Source organism: Pseudophryne corroboree, chromosome 8, assembly GCF_028390025.1.
Source record: "Pseudophryne corroboree isolate aPseCor3 chromosome 8, aPseCor3.hap2, whole genome shotgun sequence".
NCBI classification, from domain to species: Eukaryota; Metazoa; Chordata; class Amphibia; order Anura; family Myobatrachidae; genus Pseudophryne; species Pseudophryne corroboree.
This window is the reverse complement of record NC_086451.1, coordinates 182,382,535-182,405,274: the sequence shown is the minus strand read 5'-3', so window position 1 is coordinate 182,405,274 and position 22,740 is coordinate 182,382,535. Positions and strand designations below refer to the sequence as shown.

At 45.2% G+C, this 22,740-nt stretch overlaps 1 protein-coding gene and 2 long non-coding RNA genes across 7 annotated transcripts in view; 2 read left to right on the top strand and 1 right to left on the bottom strand.

Annotated features, from left to right (window-relative positions):
• The window catches only part of LOC134948776 (gamma-aminobutyric acid receptor subunit alpha-3-like), a 995,050-nt gene that overhangs the window by 250,165 nt on the left and 722,145 nt on the right, over positions 1-22,740 (top strand). Inside the window, exons 1-2 of one of the 2 annotated variants that reach the window (XM_063936998.1) lie at positions 3,613-3,715; positions 4,304-4,411. In XM_063936998.1, the coding sequence (XP_063793068.1) occupies positions 4,323-4,411 (89 nt within the window). In that variant the 5' untranslated portion in view covers positions 3,613-3,715; positions 4,304-4,322. Of the gene's footprint in view, positions 1-3,612; positions 3,716-4,303; positions 4,412-22,740 lie in introns of those variants that run through there. The other variant, XM_063936997.1, reaches the window with a different exon arrangement.
• On the bottom strand, positions 5,820-17,632 carry LOC134948777 (uncharacterized). 4 transcript variants are annotated; one of them, XR_010183013.1, is made up of 4 exons: positions 17,571-17,628; positions 15,323-15,434; positions 8,412-8,519; positions 5,820-6,472 (listed from the first exon to the last, which is right to left on the bottom strand). It is a non-coding gene; the product is annotated as an uncharacterized LOC134948777 (long non-coding RNA). The 4 variants fall into 4 exon arrangements; XR_010183014.1 differs by lacking the exon at positions 15,323-15,434 and having other exon boundaries at positions 17,571-17,632; XR_010183015.1 differs by lacking the exons at positions 15,323-15,434; positions 17,571-17,628 and adding an exon at positions 16,984-17,564.
• Positions 17,633-22,740, top strand: part of LOC134948778 (uncharacterized) — a 37,219-nt gene continuing 32,111 nt past the window's right edge. The window contains exon 1 of the long non-coding RNA XR_010183017.1: positions 17,633-17,777. This is a non-coding gene — a long non-coding RNA (uncharacterized LOC134948778). The remainder of the gene's footprint in view (positions 17,778-22,740) is intronic.

Here is a 22,740-nt window from a genome sequence, read left to right as displayed (position 1 = left end):
TCCAGCTCTGTTGTGGGCAGTTACGGGACATGGCAGCAGCTACATTGGCTAGGATTCCCATGCCCTGCGCTGGCCTCCTCTGGTGGGGTGTAGGGGCCACATGGATCTTAAAGTGGATGTAAAGGACACTGCTGAAATAACACAAATTTTGTATGCCACCACCTGTGATCGGGACCTGGCCTCAACCAAGCTTCTAATAGATTGTATGGATATAATTGGTCCTGTCTTTGCAAAAATTGTTTAAAGCTCTTTGCAGACAGGCATTTTTCCTGTACCCCTAAAGGAAGCAATTGTTAGATCTCTTCTTAAAAAACCTAATTTAGATCCCGACTGCACGACCAACTACAGACCGGTATCAAACCTTCCTTTCCTAGGAAAGGTTATTGAGAAAGGGGTTGCAAATCAACTTGAAACCCGCCTCTCAACCCATGATATTTATGATCCATTCCAATCAAGATTCAGGAGAAGACATAGCACTGAAACAGCCCTGGTGTGTGTGTGTTAAATGATCTTCTGATGGCAAGAGACAGAGGTGACTGTTCAATATTAAACCTTCTGGATCTCTCTGCAGCATTTGATACCGTGGACCATGGGCTTCTGATTGAACGACTGATACATTTTTGTGGACTGGATGGCACAGTCCTAAGCTGGTTCAAATCATTTCTCACAGGCAGGTCACAAAGAGTATCATCTGGAGTATACTCATCACCATCAGTACCATTGCCATGTGGTATCCCACAAGGTTCTATACTATCCCGCATGGTTTTTGTAGTATACATGCTCCCGCTGGGTGAAACAATCAGGCGCCATGGCCTGGTCTACCACTGCTATGCAGATGATACACAACTGTACTTGTCCTTTGCTCCAGGCACTGATAAACCAATACCAACCCTAAATGGCTGTCTAGCTGAGCTCCAGGAGTGGATGAGCGCCAGTTGGCTGCGACTGAACCTGGATCAAACAGAGGTCCTTATGATACGACTGCAACATCAAAGGACAAGACTGCAGCATAGCCAACCAACTGGACTTATACTAGGGGATTCAGAATTACAGACCAGTGATCGTGTGCGGAATCTTGCCGTTGTCCTGGATGGTGGCTTGTCACTTAAACATCAGATATCAGCCACAATCAAATCCTCATTCTTTCACCCGAGAAACATAGCTATGATCAAGCACTCAATTCCCTCAGATGACCTGCCAAAAGTCATACATGCATTTGTATCATCTCGATTACACTGCTGTAATGCCCTCTACCTTGGTCTCCCAGCAAAAGAATTGCAACGCCTACACCTGGTGCAAAACACAGCTGCTAGGCTGTTAACCAACCAGCCCCGTTCTAGCCACATAACACCCATCCTCTACTCCCTTCACTGGCTGCCTGTAAGATGGCGAATCATCTTCAAGATTGGCTTACTGAGTTTCTAAGCATTACATGACCGGGGCCCAAGGTACCTGAATCAGCTTCTGATCCCATACTGCCCCACTCGATTACTGCGATCTGTAGTACCTAGAATCTCCCGTAATTCATCTGGGGGTCGAGCTTTTAGTCATACGGCTCTGACTCTATGAAACTCACTTCCCCGCACAGTACAAGAGGCCCCAACTATAGAATCCTTCAAAAGCAGACCCAAGTCTTTCTTGTTTACTCAAGCATTTCCATAATATCCCTTTAGTATCTTCATGGTTCAGTATTTTGCAAAAAGCTGTTCTGTACATTATTTTCTGTACTATATTATGCTATGTATCTGTACAGCGCCTTGAGTCCTATTAGAGAAAGAGTGCTATATAAATAAAATTATTCTTATTATCATTATTATCATGCTGTGCAATGTTGGGGGCTGGATACTAGGAAGTGCAGCGCGGGTGAGTCTCTCCCTGGGTAGAGTGGATTAGTGAGGGGTTACAAGTCTTTGGGATGGGGTGGGGGAGCTGGGAATGCAGCATAGGGTCATTGGGAAGAGACAGACTGTGGGTTGTGTGGGAGGTAGGAGAGAGGGAGACACAGACTGTGGTGTGTGTAGGGAAGGAAGGAGAGATATACATAATATATTTGTATAAATAAATATCTATATTTAATAACAGTTTCTGAGGGGGTTCCAAAGATATCACTGCATGGGGCCCCAAGATTTCTGTTGTCGGCCCTGCAAACACCTCCCACTCCACATTGAACTGCCTGTTTTGAACACTGCAAGAATTCTCCACTTCATCTGCAATTGATTATATTTTCAGTTTTTTACTGTAACATGGAGGCCATAGAAATTATTTCCTTATCCTTTCTGCCTCACTGACTTCTTTTTCCTATAATTTCTCCTGCCCTGAACAAGCCACTTCCCTATACAATGCCTCCCTTACTTCTGCTCTTGAAACCGCTGTTCACACACGAGCTGATCGTCTTCCCACCCTCCCACATAACCTCCCTTCCCACATTTTCATTATCATTATCTGTTGATGACACAACTAGCTCCCAAATATGCTATCTTGGAGTAATCTTTGATTCCTCCCTCTCCTTCAAATCACATTTTAAGTATCTCTTGCAGTACTGCCATTTCCATCTAAAAAAAATTCTAGGATCAGAACTTTTATCACCATGCATGCTACCAAGACTCTCATCTACTCACTGGTCATTTCCAGATTGGACTACTGTAATCTCCTCCTATCTGGCCTCCCTGACTAAAGCCTCTCTGCACACTAATCTATCTTCAGTACTGCCTCCCAGTTTATCTTCCTCTCCAAACATACTTTCCGCCTCCCTCACTTATAAGCCCTACACTGACTCCCCTTCAGAATCCAATTAAAGCTTCTCACACTCACAAAGCCCTTACCCAATCCTCTGCCATTTAAATATCTTACCTTATCTCCCTTTACACTCCCACCCATCTTCTTCACTTCACAAATGTATGCGGCCTCTTCTGCCAGCTGATTACTTCCTCCCATTCCTGCCTCCAAGATTTTGGCCGAGTTGCTCCCTACTTCTGGAATTCTCTACCTCTCCACCGTTCCCTATCATACTCTCCACCTCTACAAAACTTCAACTAGCTCTCGAGACCCACTTCATCATCAAACCGAGCCATCTCTCATCCTAACCCTCTGTTCCATGCTCACTTCTACCCCATCTGTGTCACCTCTGTCTGTCTGTCTCTCACCTTCAGAATGTAAGCTCTTACAAGCAGGTCTCTCTCTGCTCATGTGCTTTTCCTTCTCTTATTTAGATAAGCTTTTTCTCCATACTCCCTAAAATGGGATCTAACCCTCAGTTTCTGCCACTCTGATGCTTATTTCAGTGTCATGTCCCCCGATGCATTAATGTTTATATACTACTAGTTAACAGCCTGTCAAAATGATTCACACCATGGCCAGATTATAGGGGGGTGGTTGCTACTTACCCAGGAGCTGACGAGTTTCTGGAAGTCCTGCTGCTGGAAGCTGGGGCTCTGTCACACTAAGTGTGTGTGTAGCGTTAGCCTTTAAAATATATACCGTAGATACTGTATATCTGTAATGGCAGACTATAATGATGCATGTGAGAGGGGAGAGCACAGGACATCAGCCCTCCACAGGTGTGCAGTATATATAAAGCAGCTGAACCATTATCTCTCTCCTCCTCACCTGCATCATCTGTAGATCAAGCACTGACCCCTCCTCCTCCTGGTTACTGATCTGCTCACAACACAGGGTCTCACCCATTCCTGCTGGACTAATTCACCTCCCACCAACAGTAAGTGGCCACACGTGTCCATGATGCCTCCACTCCGAGTGCTGCGGGACTTCTGTTGGTTCCTGCATAATTTCCTGGTTATTGCTGCTACTTGTTGCTGAGTCCAAGGATGGCAAGTAACCTGGGGTAGCAGCATAGAATATGGAGGATGGTGTGCAAAGTATGCAGTATATGGCAGGAATAGTTAATGGAGGAGGGGAGTGGCCTATATATATGAAGCACTATATGGAGGGGTATGGGGGTGCAGTGTGTATATAGGGGCAGTATATGGTAGGGTGCAGAATATGGAGGAGGATGGGGGTGCAGTGTGTATATATATTTATATATAGAGGTAGTATAAAGTGGGGTGCAGTGTGTACATAGTGGGTTGTGTGTGTGTGTGTCCGTGTCCATTACTTTGTCTGGGGCGCTCAGTGCCCTAGATACATCACTGACTATATGTAGAAATAGAAACTTGCAAGTTTATATCTTTTACTGTTATAATGAAAATTGAATACAAATATAAAAATATACTCCCATGTGTATGGCATATGTGATTTATTCATTGAAAATATCATGAGATAATATATGTTGTAATCCTTCTTTCAGGTCTACCAGATACCCCCTTATGGCGCGGGGGCAGGAAGAAACCTCTTTGCTGTCCCTGGTTGCTCTAGGAATCCTACTGTGGATGTGTGTTCTGCCTCCTGGAAGAGGGTAGGAGAGGGTATGGGGTTTTAAAGAAATTATAGATTTTTAAACTGGTGTTTTGATTACAAGGTTCTTTAAAATATGTACTGTATTATACTATTTGGAAAGAGGGTGGAGGTGCACAGTATTCCATTGTGTTTCCCCCACTCTCAGGTAAATGCATTTCTATTAAACTATTTAGAAACAATTCTTGGACTGTGATTAACACATTGTAGCAGTATTGAGGTTCATAAATCTGTTTATCCAGGCTACAAGATACTTGGTATCAATTATTTCCTCACTTGTTTCTAGACAATGTTATACAACATCAATTCTCCACTAGACATTGCCACACCGTAATTCTGGATATCATGAACTCATCTAGCATGCCTTTTCCTATAATCACACTCCATTATTAAAGTTTCTGTGTCGACACATAGGATCCAATATTTGTATAAATAATATGTATATAATTAGAGAGATCCCCTTATATGTTAGAATTTAAATATTCATTTGTGATATCCCTTATTGTGGTTCTATTCAACTGCCTCAGATCTTATTTAGGTCACAAGCCTGGGTCATACATATATCATTGCCAGTACAATGATGCTATCACTGGTGTATTTATCTGCCGTTTTCTTATAAGCTTTATGAGGCTGATGTGATATACAGTACATAGGGGCTAATTCAACAAGGAATGCAAAACTGCTAAATCGTAAAAATTGCGAAAAAAACCTCAATGCCCATGCGCACTGAACACAATGGTCATGCGCAAATTAAAATCTACGACAAAAAATACAACTTCTCAGACATAGCAAAAACCGTGTACACTACAAAAACTAGACATGTAGGGGGCGTAATAAAGGGCTGGTCTCACAAAAACTACGAGCAGGGGCGAGTTGTGGGAGTATGGATTTTCAGTAGTCGGTGCATACGCATTTTTTGCAACTGAACGCACATTTATGGTGTGCAGTTTCTGAGTGACTACAGGTCTACCTTAAAATCTGCACAAGCTGACCTCAGTTGTAGAATGTCTGATTTATACTGCAATCATTGCTTCATTACACCCAGCTGAAGAAGCTCACACTGCTGACCACAATTCACTTTATTCAGCTGCATTGAAACTTCACAACATGTGTTTCACTATAAAATATATGTTATTAACCTAATTTTTTGTCACTTATTAACAATTGAGGTTTGACAAGAACACACTTGTTTTCAAACAAACATGTATAATAACATTTCCAAGCAAATTTATTTTGTTGTCTGCTTAATGTCTTTTTGATTAAAAGCAGAGTTGATTTATGTTTTAAAGCAATAAACAAGTTTTTTTCCCCTGCAAAATCATACCCACATACTGTACGTTTGTTTGTTTTTACTTCTTATTTTTTGCCCTTCACAAACAAACACATGTTCAAAAACATCAACACAATAATTGTTATTTTGTGGACATTTTAATTATGGCCGACTTTTTTTATTGCTCTAAACAATAATTTCACATGAAACATTAAAATAAGGAATGTTAATAATAACAAAACAATAATATGTAATGTATATAAACTGTAAACATAAAAAAAAACTATTTTTTTTTCTTTTTTCCGCCTGCGTTTGTTAGTTCACCAGCAGCTCGTCTGGTTGTTCGACGCATCATGTCAGTAGGCATGTTTGGCACAATGTTCTGTGTGGATGATGGTCCTGCCATGGTGGTCTGACATCCTTCAGCCACATGTGCTCCAATCTGCTTCATGCTCTCTTCTACAACATTGGTCAGATTCTGCATAATGGTATTGTGCTGTAACAGGAGCTGATATCTTTCCCTGCTGAGGGTGTTTTGTTCACGAACCTCTTCTAAAATATGGTTGAAAATCTGTGAATTGCATTGACTTTCTTGAAGTATTTCCAGCTGGATCTAGCGACTACTGAGCAGAGGACTATCAGATGGTGGGATATGGTCAGTTGGTGGTGGTTCTGGACTTCTAGCATATGGCACATCCTCATCAAAAAATGGCATAGAAGTCTCCTCCACACCATCTTCTTCTTCTTCAGCATCAGAATGCACATCACCAGCATCAGCCTCACAAGATAGTTCTGTAAAAACATGGTTTTTAGTTCTACTAAATTTTTGGGTGTTTTTTTGTAAGGACTATAGCATTAAATCAAAAGCACAAAAATGTTTTACCTTGTGCAACATAAGGAATTGGAATGGTAGGGAGGTCCGTGTATATGTTGGAAATCCCTACCACTTCCTCATCCGCAATTGACCCCAGAGCCATTTCTTCTAAAGGGTTAAAGGCAAACTAGTGTGGTGCTCATGAACTGGCGGCTGGTTTGAGATCCTACATGCCGCTGCCGCCCGACATAGCCGCGCTCTCCTCCATGCTCTGACCCCTGACAGCTGAGACATGCCATTGCCGGAAGGAGCAGCAGCACTGATGAGCAGCAGTGTGTGTGTGTGTGTGTGTGGGGGGGGGGGGGCACTGTGGGGGCATTTGTTGATCTGGCGCTGAGGGGGCGTTTGTATATCTAGCACTGTTGAGGCATATCTGTTACTGTGGGAGAATTTATGGATCTGGCGCTGTGGGGGCATTTGTGGATCTGGCGCTGTGGGGGCATTTGTGGATCTGGCGCTGTGGGGGCATTTGTGGATCTGGCACTGTGGGAGCATTTGTATATCTGGCACTGTGGGAACATTTGTGTATCTGGCACTGTGGCGGCATTTGTGTATCTGGCACTGCACTATTGGGGGCCTATGTGTATCACGTCCCATTTTAGTTGTCCACACCCATTTTTTGGCATGTGCGAGCCTTAGGCACGTGTACTCAGTACCTTTTTAAGGGACATAACTACTGGGGGGCAGGGTCATTTTTTAGTTGATCATTTTTGTATGGCCCCAGAAGGATTTTATAAATATGCAAATGGCCCTTGGTAGAAAAAAAGGTTCCCCACCCCTGGTTTAAAGGTCACCTTTAATACACTATGTATAGGTCTGCAGCCTGTGTTTCTCCAGCTGCTGTGTTACTACACAGCCAAGCATTCCCTGCCTGACATTTTGCATGTCATAATAGGCAAACTGTGGCAGGGCATGCTATGATGTGTAGTTCCACAGTGTTGGAGGTCCATAGTTTTCATTTTGCAACACTACAAAGTTTCACAAATATAAGTACACCCCATGCCAATTAGGTGCTTTTTATTTGAAATAACAATTGTTTTTTTTAAATATGATTAATGTTGTACATTCTCTTCACTTCATGCGGGGTACGCACAATGAGTGCCTCTACATTTATGGCATCCGTGATCTCTTGCCATATTTTTTCTTTAGCAGCCGCACATATGTTTTTTGGACCATGGTGAACCTTTTCCATAGCTTCAGAAATTAGTATGTGCAATTCCTGTTTGCTAAATTGAGGCTGCCTTTTTTTAGCCTGGCCCTGACTAGGCCCTGCACCATGCTTCTCCACAGTTGTCTGGTCCTGTGGCTGGCTCATACTTGCCTACCCGACCCTCTCCATGAGGGAGAAAATGCTCTGTTCCTGGACTTTCTTGGTAATGTATGATTGCCATCACCTGTGAAGAAAGGTGTTTCACCACAGGTGATGGCAATTATACATTACCAGGAAAGTCCAAGAACAGAGCATTTTATTCCTCATGGAGAGGGTCGGGTAGGCAAGTATGGGCTGGCTAGTTCCAGCAAATGCCTCCTCCAAACTTGGTTCTACAGGAATATGATTGAGAATGCACAGACATCAATACCTATATGTACGTCAAATATGTCAGTACAATACTGTACATTGCTAAACACAATTTTTTCTTTCCCGCAAAAGTCACCCTGATGCTGCTGCTGCTGCTGCGGCTGAAGTTGGTGCTGCTGCGGCTATAGTTGGTGCTGCTGCAGCTCATCTCTTTTTGCTGAATTTTGAAAGTGAATGCACACACATCAATAACTATGTCCCTCAAACATTACATTACAATATTGTATGGTAACAGCTAATTTGTTTTTCATTCCCACAAAAGTCACACTGATATTTACCTTGCTCATGCTGCTGTTGTGGGCGCTGCTGTTGTGGGCGCTGCTGTTGTGGGCGCTTCTGCTGCTGCTGATGTCGCTGATGGTGCAGGTGCTGATGCTGTTCTCTTTCTGCAGGAATATGATATTGAAAGCACACACATTAATCCCTATATGTGGCACACATATTATTTTGCTCAATGTTTTAATTTCCAAACATTATTGGTTTGTGAGTATATTTTCACTCAAGTTACACTCATATTTATGCTGTTGCTGCTGACGCTCCTCTCTTTCTGCTGGACTATGATAGTGTTATGTCACACAAATATGTAATTGCTCAGTATTGGAATTTGTCTTGATAATTGGTTTGGTAATACATTTTCACACAAGTCACACTGATATTTACCCTGCTGCTACTGTTCTGTCTTGCATCTGACCTGATGTGTGCCATCACCTTAGCGAGATGTTTAGCTATGGGCCTCATAACTGCGGATGTACGCATCGAGTGGACTAGGAAAGGCTGCATATTTAAGTATTTTTGCACAATTACCTTCAGCTGGGCACGCAAATGGCGATTCTCCACACACCGCTAGCTAATAATCACAGTGGCCATAAATGGCTTGATTGTTTGGCTTGTATTTTTGGTTGGAGCAGTTTATGCATACCTCCCAACTTTCACATTTTCTAAAGAGGGACACATGCCCGCGCGCGCTCCTGAAAAGGGGCCGTGGCCTATGAAAAAGGGGCATGGCTTCATGGGAGGACCCGCGATCGTGAGCCATGCCCTCATTTTTGTCACTGAGGGGGCATGCCCAGCGCTCTGAGCTGCTGGCATGCCTCCTCTCCTCCTGTTTCCAGTGAATAGACGCTGTGCACATGTGTGAAAATAAGATTTTACTCACCGGTAAATCTATTTCTCGTAGTCCGTAGTGGATGCTGGGCACTCCGTAAGGACCATGGGGAATATACGGGCTCCGCAGGAGACTGGGCACTCTAAAAGAAAGATTAGGTACTATCTGGTGTGCACTGGCTCCTCCCACTATGACCCTCCTCCAGACCTCAGTTAGGATACTGTGCCCGGAAGAGCTGACACAATAAGGAAGGATTTTGAATCCCGGGTAAGACTCATACCAGCCACACCAATCACACCGTATAACTCGTGATACTATACCCAGTTAACAGTATGAAAATATAACTGAGCCTCCCAACAGATGGCTCAACAATAACCCTTTAGTTAGGCAATAACTACATACAAGTATTGCAGACAATCCGCACTTGGGATGGGCGCCCAGCATCCACTACGGACTACGAGAAATAGATTTACCGGTGAGTAAAATCTTATTTTCTCTGACGTCCTAGTGGATGCTGGGAACTCCGTAAGAACCATGGGGATTATACCAAAGCTCCCAAACGGGCGGGAGAGTGCGGATGACTCTGCAGCACCGAATGAGAGAACTCAAGGTCCTCCTCAGCCAGGGTATCAAATTTGTAGAATTTAGCAAACGTGTTTGCCCCTACCAAGTTGCAGCTCGGCAAAGTTGTAAAGCCGAGACCCCTCGGGCAGCCGCCCAAGATGAGCCCACTTTCCTCGTGGAATGGGCTTTTACTGATTTAGGATGCGGCAATCCAGCCGCAGAATGCTCCAGCTGAATTGTGCTACAAATTCAGCGAGCAATAGTCTGCTTAGAAGCAGGAGCACCTATTTTGTTGGGTGCCTACAGGATAAAAAGCGAGTCAGTTTTCCTGACTCCAGCCGTCCTGGAAATATACATTTTTAAGGCCCTGACTACGTCCAGTAACTTGGAATCTTCCAAGTCCCTAGTAGCCGCAGGCACTACAATAGGTTGGTTCAAGTGAAAAGCTGATACCACCTTAGGGAGAAACTGGGGACGAGTCCTCAATTCTGCCCTATCCATATGGAAAATCAGATAAGGGCTTTTACATGACAAAGCCGCCAATTCTGACACACGTCTGGCCGAAGCCAAGGCCAATAACATGACCACTTTCCACGTGAGATATTTCAAATCCACAGTTTTAAGTGGCTCAAACCAATGTGATTTTAAGAAACTCAACACCACGTTGAGATCCCAAGGTGCCACAGGAGGCACAAAAGGGGGCTGAATATGTAGCACTCCCTTTACAAATGTCTGAACTCCAGGCAGTGAAGCCAGTTCTTTCTGGAAGAAAATCGACAGAGCCGAAATCTAGACCTTAATGGAACCCAAGTTTAGGCCCATAGTCACTCCTGACTGTAGGAAGTGCAGAAAACGACCCAGCTGAAATTCCTCTGTTGGGGCCTTCCTGGCCTCTCACCACGCAACATATTTTCGCCAAATACGGTGATAATGGTTTGCGGTTACTTCTTTCCTGGCTTTTATCAGCGTAGGAATGACTTCCTCCGGAATGCCCTTTTCCTTTAGGATCCGGAATTCAACCGCCATGCCGTCAAACGCAGCCGCGGTAAGTCTTGGAACAGACAGGGCCCCTGCTGTAGCAGATCCTGTCTGAGCGGTAGAGGCCATGGGTCCTCTGATATCATTTCTTGAAGTTCTGGGTACCAAGCTGTTCTTGGCCCATCCGGAACCACGAGTATCGTTCTTACTCCTCCGTTTTCTTATTATTCTTAGTACCTTTGGTATGAGAGGCAGAGGAGGGAATACATAAACCGACTGGTACACCCACGGTGTCACTAGAGCGTCCACAGCTATTGCCTGAGGGTCCCTTGACCTGGCGCAATATCTAGTTTTTTGTTTAGGCGGGACGCCATCATGTCCACCTGTGGCCTTTCCCAACGGTTTTCCAACAGTTGGAAGACTTCTGGATGAAGTCCCCACTCTCCCGGGTGTAGGTCGTGTCTGCTGAGGAAGTCTGCTTCCCAGTTGTCCACTCCCGGAATGAACACTGCTGACAGTGCTAAGACGTGATTTTCCGCCCATCGGAGAATCCTTGTGGCTTCTGCCATCGCCATCCTGCTTCTTGTGCCGCCCTGTCGGTTTACATGGGCGACTGCCGTGATGTTGTCTAATTGGATCAGTACCGGCTGGTTTTGAAGCAGAGGCCTTGCCAGACTTAGGGCATTGTAAATGGCCCTCAGTTCCAGAATATATATGTGTAGGGACGACTCCTGACTTGACCAAAGTCCTTGGAAATTTCTTCCCTGTGTGACTGACCCCCAGCCTCGAAGGCTGGCATCCGTGGTTACCAGGACCCAGTCCTGTATGCCGAATCTGTGGCCCTCTTGAAGATGAGCACTCTGCAGCCACCACAGTAGAGATACCCTGGTCCTTGGAGACAGGGTTATCAGCCGATGCATCTGAAGATGCGATCCCGACCACTTGTCCAAGAGGTCCCACTGAAAGGTTCTTGCATGAAACCTGCCGAATGGAATTTTGCTTCGTAAGAAGCTACCATTTTTCCCAGGACTCGTGTGCAGTGATGCACCGATACCTGTTTTGGTTTCAGAAGGTGTCTGACTAGAGATGACAGCTCCTTGGCTTTCTCCTGCGGGAGAAACACTTTTTTTTTTCTGTTCTGTGTCCAGAACCATCCCCAGGAACAGTAGGCGTGTGGTAGGAACCAGCTGTAACTTTGGAATGTATAGAATCCATCCGTGCTGTTGTAGCACTTCCCGAGATGGTGCTACTCCGACCAACAACTGCTCCTTGGACCTCGCCTTTATAAGGAGATCGTCCAAGTACGGGATAATTAAAACTCCCTTTTTTCGAAGGAGTATCATCATTTTTGCCATTACCTTGGTAAAGACCCTCGGTGCCGTGGACAGTCCAAACGGCAGTATTTGGAATTGGTAATGGCAATCCTGTACCACAAATCTGAGGTACTCCTGGTGAGGATGGTAAATGGGGACATGTAGGTAAACATCCTTGTAATCCCCCTCCTCCAGGCTTGCAATAACCGCCCTGAGCGATTCCATCTTGAACTTGAATTTTTTTATGTATGTGTTCAAGGATTTCAAATTTAAAATGGGTCTCACCGAACCGTCTGGTTTCGGTACCACAAACAGTGTGGAATAGTAACCCCGTCCTTGTTGAAGTAGGGGCACCTTGACTATCACCTGCTGGGAATACAGCTTGTGAATTGCCTCTAGCACAGCCTCCCTGCCTGAGGGAGTTGTCGGCAAGGCAGATTTGATAAAACGGCGGGGGGGAGACGCCTCGAATTCCAGCTTGTACCCCCTGAGATACTACTTGAAGGATCCAGGGATCCACCTGTGAGCGAGCCCACTGATCGCTGACATTTTTTAGGCGGCCCCCCACCGTACCTGGCTACGCCTGTGGAGCCCCCGCGTCATGCGGTGGACTCAGAGGAAGCGGGGGAAGAATTTTGATTCTGGGAACTGGCTGACTGGTGCAGCTTTTTCCCTCTTCCCTCGTCTCTGTGCAGAAAGGAAGCGCCTTTGACCCGCTTGCTTTTCTGAAGCCGAAAGGACTGTACCTGATAATACAGTGCTTTCTTAGGCTGTGAGGAAACCTGAGGTAAAAAAATTTCTTCCCAGCTGTTGCTCCTCACCCTTATAAGGCTCTATGTGCCTTTTAAAGTCAACATCACCTGTCCAGTGTCGGGTCTCTAATACCCTCCTGACAGAATGGACATTGCATTAATTCTGGATGCCAGCCGGCAAAATATCCCTCTGTGCATCCCTCATATATAGAAGACGACGTCTTTAATATGCTCTTATGTTCGCAAAATAGTATCCCTGTTTGACAGGGTCACAGACCACGCTGCAGCAGCACTATCTGCAGGTCTCAGTCTAGTACCTGAGTGTGTAAATACAGACTTCAGGATAGCCTCCTGCTTTTTATCAGCAGGTACCTTCAAAGTGGCCGTATCCAAAGACGGCAGTGCCACCTTTTTTGACAAACGTGTGAGAGCCTTATCCACCCTAGGATATCTCCCAGCGTAACTTATCCTCTGGCGGGAAAGGGTACGCCATCAGTAACTTTTTAGAAATTACCAGTTTTTCTTATTGGGGGAACCCACGCTTTTTCACACTTCATTCACTCATTTGATGGGGGAACAAAACACTGCCTGCTTTTTCTCCCCAAACATAAAACCCTTTTTTAGTGGTACTTGGGTTAATATCAGAAATGTGTAACACATTTTTTATTGCCGGGATCATGTAACGGATGTTCCTAGTGGATTGTGTATATGTCTCAACCTCGTCGACACTGGAGTCAGACTCCGTGTCGACATCTGTGTCTGCCATCTGAGGGAGCGGGCGTTTTTGAGCCCCTGATAGCCTTTGAGACGCCTGGGCAGGCGCGGGCTGAGAAGCCGGCTGTCCCACAGCTGTTACGTCATCCAGCCTTTTTGTAAGGAGTTGACACTGTCGGTTTATAACTTCCACCTATCCATCCACTCTGGTTTCGGCCCCACAGGGGGCGACATCACATTTGTCGGCATCTGCTCTGTCACCACATAAGCCTCCTCATCAAACGTGTCGACACAGCCGTACCGACACACCGCACACACACAAGGAATGCTCTGACTGAGGACAGGACCCCACACAGCCCTTTGGGGAGACAGAGAGAGAGTATGCCAGCACACACCAGAGCGCTATATAATTTAGGGATTAGCACTATATTGAGTGAATTTTTCCCAATAGCTGCTTGTATATACAATATTGCACCTAAATTTAGTGCCCCCCCTCTCTTTTTAACCCTTTGAGCCTGCCAACTACAGGGGAGAGCCTGGGGAGCTGTCTTCCAGCTGCACTGTGAAGAGAAAATGGAGCCAGTGTGCTGAGGGAGATAGCTCCGCCCCTTTTTCGCGGACTTTTCTCCCGCTTTTTTATGGATTCTGGCAGGGGTATTTAACACATATATAGCCTCTGGGGCTATATATTGTGATATATTTGCCAGCCAAGGTGTTTTTATTGCTGCTCAGGGCGCCCCCCCCCCAGCGCCCTGCACCCTCAGTGACCGGAGTGTGAAGTGTGTATGAGGAGCAATGGCGCACAGCTGCAGTGCTGTGCGCTACCTTGGTGAAGACTGATGTCTTCTGCCGCTGATTTTCCGGACCTCTTCTTGCTTCTGGCTCTGTAAGGGGGACGGCGGCGTGGCTCCGGGAACGAACACAAAGGCCAGTTCCATGCGGTCGATCCCTCTGGAGCTAATGGTGTCCAGTAGCCTAAGAAGCCCAAGCTAGCTGCAAGCAGGTAGGTTCACTTCTTCTCCCCTTAGTCCCTCGATGCAGTGAGCCTGTTGCCAGCAGGTCTCACTGTAAAATAAAAAACCTAAAATAAACTTTCTTTCTAGGAGCTCAGGAGAGCCCCTAGTGTGCATCCAGCTCGGCCGGGCACATAAATCTAACAGAGGTCTGGAGGAGGGTCATAGTGGGAGGAGCCAGTGCACACCAGATAGTACCTAATCTTTCTTTTAGAGTGCCCAGTCTCCTGCGGAGCCCGTCTATTCCCCATGGTCCTTACGGAGTTCCCAGCATCCACTAGGACGTCAGAGAAACATAAGATAAGTATTTTGTTTTATAAATAATTATATGCATATTTTTTTATTTAATTCCGTTTCATATAGTGTGTTCAACATCATGGATGCAGAATCCTCCCATCCTCATCCACAAACCCGAAGGCAACAAAGGTGTGCAAGAGCTAAGATCTTTCGCACACGTGTCACCTTGTTTGGAATGCCAGATGATGATGTGATAGGCCTATTTAGGCTCCCCCCACACATCATTTTAGATACTCTTACGATAATAAAGAGTGATCTGGAAAAATAAAAAGACAGTCCTATATCAATACCACCCCTGACACAATTTTTAGGTGTGTTTACATTTTTGCGCTTCAGGATCTTTTCATAGAACTGTGGGTGTGGTGGCTGGGATTTCCCAGCCATCATTCAGTCAGATCCTGAAGCGCATTTGTGATGCTTTCCTGGCCCACATCAGCCAATTTATTTCCATACCTTTTAGATGAGGAGTCCCTACATGTGGTGAAGCAGAATTTTCATGAATCTGCTGGTTTCCCAGATGTTATAGTGGGAGTGGATGGGTCACATATTCCATTAGTGCCGCCAACTAATAATGAAAGAATTTATAGAAACCGAAAACACTTTAATTCTTTAAATATAATGGTTGTATGTGAATCACCCCTCTAGATTCTATCCCTGACCGCTCCGTTTCCAGGATGCGCACATGATTCTCATGTGATAAAGCAGTCAGGGATTTGGCAAAGATTATCAGTGATGCAAGGTGGCGATGCGTGGTTGTTGGGTAAGTTTTGAATATGTTGTTGTAATTAACTGTTTTTTTTTTTTTACAATATACATTCATTAGATTGTTATAATCTTTTCTTTTTTTACCTCATATTTCAGGAGATAGTGGCTATCCTTGCACGCCTTGGCTCCTGACTCCTTATTCCAACCTCCCACCAGGACCACAAACAAATTACAACACCGCGCTTACAGCCACCAGGCAGGTTGTAGAGCGGTGTTTCGGCATATTAAAAAGCAGATTCCGCTGCCTACACCAAACTGGTGGCACACGCTTATATTAGCCGAAAAATGGTCTCTAAAATTGTGGTCCTGTGTTGTGTGTTGCATAACATCGCAATAAGGAGTCGGGTGGCATTTCCAGAAGATGAACTGTTGCCTGAGGATGATGATGATGGCCCAATGACATCACATATAAGAGGGAGGACCTTCCGTGACAAAGTTGTGAACAAATATTTTGGTATGTATATGTAATAACTAGGTAAGTATTAGGTTTAAATATGTAGGTAAGTATACAGGTAAGTGCTTATGCCATCTCTTTTCCCTTAGGACTCCCCGGTTCCTGATTCTTAACAGAGAGGTGAGGATAGGAGCTTCCACATAATTAACTACTTATATAGCTCTAAATACCGGTTTATTTAGCACATAGATTGCAATAGTGAACTTTGTGAAAGTTGAATAAACACTAGTTTGTAAAAGAATACTTACAGTACCATACATCAATTTCAAATTGTAACAATGTATTTCACACTACGATCGATAAACTCATTTATTAAACTGCTTCCAGTTGTCTCGACTCCTTCGTTCTCCACTCAATGAGCAAATACCTGAATTTAGACATTTCCACACATACAATAGGCTATATGTGACCATAAATGCAATCTTACATAACCCCCTTGAGGGTATATGAAACAGTATTACTTTACACATATACTTTAACTTTACATCAATACTACACTATTAGCGTCTACGATTACCCCAAGACTGTCCACACAATACAGTTCGGTTGGGTACTACTGTGCCAGTATCATTTAGGATACCCTGATAAATGAAGAAACTATTAAGGGTTTTCCAAATAAATCCAGTTTAAGTTATTACTTATTAACACTTTAGTTCCTTCCTTTTAAGTCACTGTAATATACAATAGGAGGATTTATTATTCCGGAAAGACTAGGAGACGATTAACAAATGAAGATAATAGTCACGCTGTAGCTTCCACAGGAAGGAGCCTGTATTGCTAATGCTGACGTTAGCTGAGAGGGGTATTAATGTCAGACTCTCTTCTCCCTTTCTCTTGCTTACTGTTGGTACCAAATTAATTATCCAAGAGATTATGGCACATTACACTGATTTACCAAATAACTGCTGTTATAGCTGAATTATCTCATGCAAATGGTTCCTGCCAGAAATGCAGAATGCCGTAGACTGAGAGTACGTCATAGGCTCACTATGAAGTCTGTCCGCTGCAGCTTTCCCTGCGCTGTTATAGGAGATGGATTTGCTATAGCATTTTTATACACTGCAGTGTTAACTCTAGCTGATCTATTTAACAGTCAATGTAATAAGTGCTCTTATTTATACTAGGTGTTTGAAGGTGACTTGTTTATAAAATAGTGTTTCTACACTGCAGTATAGCATCAATATTCCTCTCCAGTTGTCTGGGCAGTAACTGGCCTCCTGCAGTCTTATACGGCGAGAGGCTCCGCCTCACAATCTGCCTCTCCCAGTCTAGTCTGTGGCTATCAGTCTGGAGCAGGCCACTTCTCCATACTGGACCTCAGTCAATGGGCTCTACATCTACTTGCCCTCTGGGGCGGATCAGTGACACCATACGCCCAACGTCACCAGGACTCCCGAGAGGGTCACAGCTCAAACTCTGCTCTTGCTCACTGACGCTACCAGCTGTCCTCTTACAGCACAGTCAGTCTCTCACAGCGTTTACCTGGGGGCCCCTCTGCCCAACTGCCGCTCACTTTTCAACTGTCACTTGCTGTATCACCTGACACTGGTCATGTGATGTACATCTGACCTCCTGAGCAGATGCAGAGGCAGCTGGGAAATGTTATCAGTCTCTGTAATGACATACTGTATATAATTTATGTGCTGTAGCGTGAGGAACAATGTCAGAAAGGATTACTCACATAGTGGGGTATTGCATATATATAAAAAATATTACTTGTGATTCTGTATTTAATTTTGCACAAGTTTTTAGGAAAAAAATTATTATACAAGTGTGATTATGTTTGGTTCATAAAGTTTAATGTACAAATTTAAGTATGGCTGCAATTACTGTATGTAATTGTAACAAACAAACCCCACTATGAAGGTAGGCCAACCCATCCGCATATGTTGTGGGCTCTGTGTTTCCAACAGGCTGGTGGGAGTATAGGGGAGATGACCTAACATGATGTGTGGAGCAAAGAAAATTTTTCAATTAATGTACATGCATGGACATAATGTACATACTGAATAAACATGGAGTTTGTCCTATCCTGAGATGTCCCAACACAAATTCTATTAGATGCCAAAAGGCTAGGTGAACATAACTTGTTTTAACATTTAAAGGTGAATGAGGCAAGGCAATAGTGAAGCTGGGTTGCTGATGCAGGATTTCGGGTTGTTTCCATGGTAACGACATGCATTTTTAACAAGGAATATAGGCATGCAATGTGGTTTAACAAACGCAAAAACAAAATGTTGTGGGTTGAAAGTCAATGCCACATACTGTAAGAATGTATTATTGGTGTTTTTGTGTTCTAATTTTCCCTTTAAACAACATCATATCAAAATTAGAGATGAGCGGGTTCGGTTCCTCGGAATCCGAACCCGCCCGAACTTCAGCTTTTTTTACACGGATCCGAGCGACTCGGATCTTCCCGCCTTGCTCGGTTAACCCGAGCGCGCCCGAACGTCATCATGACGCTGTCGGATTCTCGCGAGGCTCGGATTCTATCGCGAGACTCGGATTCTATATAAGGAGCCGCGCGTCGCCGCCATTTTCACACGTGCATTGAGATTGATAGGGAGAGGACGTGGCTGGCATCCTCTCCATTTAGATTAGAAGAGAGAGAGTGAGATTGAGACAGAGACACTTGATTTACTGGAGCTTAGGAGTACTAGAGAGTGCAGAGTTTACTAGTGACTGACCACTGACCAGTGACCACCAGTGCAGTTTTATTTAATATAATCCGTTCTCTGCCTGAAAAAAACGATACACAGTGACTCAGTCACATACCATATCTGTGTGCTCAGCCCAGTGTGCTGCATCATCTATGTATAATATCTGACTGTGCTCACACAGCTTAATTGTGGGGGAGACTGGGGAGCAGTTATAGGTTATAGCAGGAGCCAGGAGTACATATTATTAAAATTAAACAGTGCACACTTTTGCTGCAGGAGTGCCACTGCCAGTGTGACTGACCAGTGACCTGACCACACTGACCACCAGTATAGTATACTATATTGTGATTGCCTGAAAAAGTTAAACACTCGTCGTGTGACTTGTGTGGTGTTTTTTTTTTATTCTATAAAAAACTCATTCTGCTGACAGACAGAGTGTCCAGCAGGTCCGTCATTATATAATATATACCTGTCCGGCTGCAGTAGTGATATATATATATTTTTTATATCATTATTTATCATCCAGTCGCAGCAGACACAGTACGGTAGTTCACGGCTGTAGCTACCTCTGTGTCGGCACTCGGCAGTCCATCCATAATTGTATACCACCTACCCGTGGTTTTTTTTTTTTTCTTTCTTCTTTATACATACTACATCTCATTATCATCCAGTCTATATTAGCAGCAGACACAGTACAGTACGGTAGTCCACGGCTGTAGCTACCTCTGTGTCGGCACTCGGCAGTCCGTCCATAATTGTATACCACCTACCCGTGGTTTTTTTTTTCTTTCTTCTTTATACATACTACATCTCATTATCATCCAGTCTATATTAGCAGCAGACACAGTACAGTACGGTAGTCCACGGCTGTAGCTACCTCTGTGTCGGCACTCGGCAGTCCATCCATAATTGTATACCACCTACCCGTGGTTTTTTTTTTCTTTCTTCTTTATACATACTACATCTCATTATCATCCAGTCTATATTAGCAGCAGACACAGTACAGTACGGTAGTCCACGGCTGTAGCTACCTCTGTGTCGGCACTTGGCAGTCCGTCCATAATTGTATACCACCTACCCGTGGTTTTTTTTTCTTTCATCTTTATACATACATACTACATCTCATTATCAACCAGTCTATATTAGCAGCAGACACAGTACAGTACGGTAGTCCACGGCTGTAGCTACCTCTGTGTCGGCACTCGTGTGTACAAGTGTGTACTCCGAAAGAGTGTTTAGTGCCGCCGCTCACCTTGTCAGCAATCGGCGTACGAGGTTACATCCAGAAAATGTGGAGAAGATGATGTTCATTAAAATGAATTATAATCAATTCCTCCGCGGAGACATTGACCAGCAGCAATTGCCTCCACAAAGTACACAGGGAGCTGAGATGGTGGATTCCAGTGGGGACGAATTGATAATCTGTGAGGAGGGGGATGTACACGGTGATATATCGGAGGATGATGATGAGGTGGACATCTTGCCTCTGTAGAGCCAGTTTGTGCAAGGAGAGATTAATTGCTTCTTTTTTGGGGGGGGTCCAAACCAACCCGTCATATCAGTCACAGTCGTGTGGCAGACCCTGTCACTGAAATGATGGGTTGGTTAAAGTGTGCATGTCCTGTTTTGTTTATACAACATAAGGGTGGGTGGGAGGGCCCAAGGACAATTCCATCTTGCACCTCTTTTTTCTTTTATTTTTCTTTGCGTCATGTGCTGTTTGGGGAGGGTTTTTTGGAAGGGCCATCCTGCGTGACACTGCAGTGCCACTCCTAGATGGGCCCGGTGTTTGTGTCGGCCACTAGGGTCGCTTATCTTACTCACACAGTCAGCTACCTCATTGCGCCTCTTTTTTTCTTTGCGTCATGTGCTGTTTGGGGAGGGTTTTTTGGAAGGGCCATCCTGCGTGACACTGCAGTGCCACTCCTAGATGGGCCCGGTGTTTGTGTCGGCCACTAGGGTCGCTTATCTTACTCACACAGTCAGCTACCTCATTGCGCCTCTTTTTTTCTTTGCGTCATGTGCTGTTTGGGGAGGGTTTTTTGGAAGGGCCATCCTGCGTGACACTGCAGTGCCACTCCTAGATGGGCCCGGTGTTTGTGTTGGCCACTAGGGTCGCTTATCTTACTCACACAGTCAGCTACCTCATTGCGCCTCTTTTTTTCTTTGCGTCATGTGCTGTTTGGGGAGGGTTTTTTGGAAGGGCCATCCTGCGTGACACTGCAGTGCCACTCCTAGATGGGCCCGGTGTTTGTGTCGGCCACTAGGGTCGCTTATCTTACTCACACAGTCAGCTACCTCATTGCGCCTCTTTTTTTCTTTGCGTCATGTGCTGTTTGGGGAGGGTTTTTTGGAAGGGACATCCTGCGTGACACTGCAGTGCCACTCCTAGATGGGCCCGGTGTTTGTGTCGGCCACTAGGGTCGCTTATCTTACTCACACAGCTACCTCATTGCGCCTCTTTTTTTCTTTGCGTCATGTGCTGTTTGGGGAGGGTTTTTTGGAAGGGCCATCCTGCGTGACACTGCAGTGCCACTCCTAGATGGGCCCGGTGTTTTTGTCGGCCACTAGGGTCGCTTATCTTACTCACACAGTCAGCTACCTCATTGCGCCTCTTTTTTTCTTTGCGTCATGTGCTGTTTGGGGAGGGTTTTTTGGAAGGGACATCCTGCGTGACACTGCAGTGCCACTCCTAGATGGGCCCGGTGTTTGTGTCGGCCACTAGGGTCGCTAATCTTACTCACACAGCTACCTCATTGCGCCTCTTTTTTTCTTTGCGTCATGTGCTGTTTGGGGAGGGTTTTTTGGAAGGGACATCCTGCGTGACACTGCAGTGCCACTCCTAGATGGGCCCGGTGTTTGTGTCGGCCACTAGGGTCGCTTATCTTACTCACACAGCGACCTCGGTGCAAATTTTAGGACTAAAAATAACATTGTGAGGTGTGAGGTATTCAGAATAGACTGAAAATGAGTGGAAATTATGGTTTTTGAGGTTAATAATACTTTGGGATCAAAATGACCCCCAAATTCTATGATTTAAGCTGTTTTTTAGGGTTTTTTGAAAAAAACACCCGAATCCGGCAAAAAAAATTCGGTGAGGTTTTGCTAAAACGCGGTCGAACCCAAAACACGGCCGCGGAACCGAACCCAAAACCAAAACACAAAACCCGAAAAATTTCAGGCGCTCATCTCTAAGATTCAAAATCCCTTTGAAGAGTGGATTTCTGGGACCCAAATACTGTATCTTTTTTGGAATGATGTCAATCTTAATTTTCTGCTGCGGGGTACACTGGGCTCCACAAGGATAGACATTGGGGTGTAGAGTAGGATCTTGATCTGAGGCACCAACAGGCTCCAAAAGCTTTGACTGTTCCCAAGATGCATAGCGCCGCCTCCTCTATAACCCCGCCTCCCTGCACAGGAGCTCAGTTTTGTAGTTGGCGCCGCAGATAGCAGGCACATAACAGAGGGGCTGTTCCAGGCAGCCCTAAGAAGAGCTTTTTATGAAGAAAAGTGAAGACTTCAAGGGCTGCAGCAGTGTGTAGATGTCAGGAGACATTCACTGCTACAGCTCCATCTCTTCCCAGCGACGCTGTACACTCCCGCGCCCTGGTTGCCGGGAAACTACAGCGGGAGGCTCCGTTTTTCTTCTGGTCAGGCACACACGACTGGGGCTCTCTGGGATCACGTGGCCATGCTTCGGGAGGTGGTGAGTGGGTCCCGTTTGTGGGACCCGTGCTTTATCGTGATCTGGCGCGGTCGGTGGGAGGTGGGCCGGGCGCTGGCGGACTCTGTGGCAGTACAGGCGATCCCACTAGATCACCAGGGCATGGGTGCAGGTCAGGCTTTCTCTTTAAACCTTTTTATTTGTAGCCCGCAGTAGCAGGTGGTTTTGCCAGCAGAGGGGATAAGGCTTAGACTTGGAGCCCCTCCCCCAGCCCCAGGGCATAATTTCCAGTAATTGTTCCCACCCTGGAGCTGCATATCTGTCT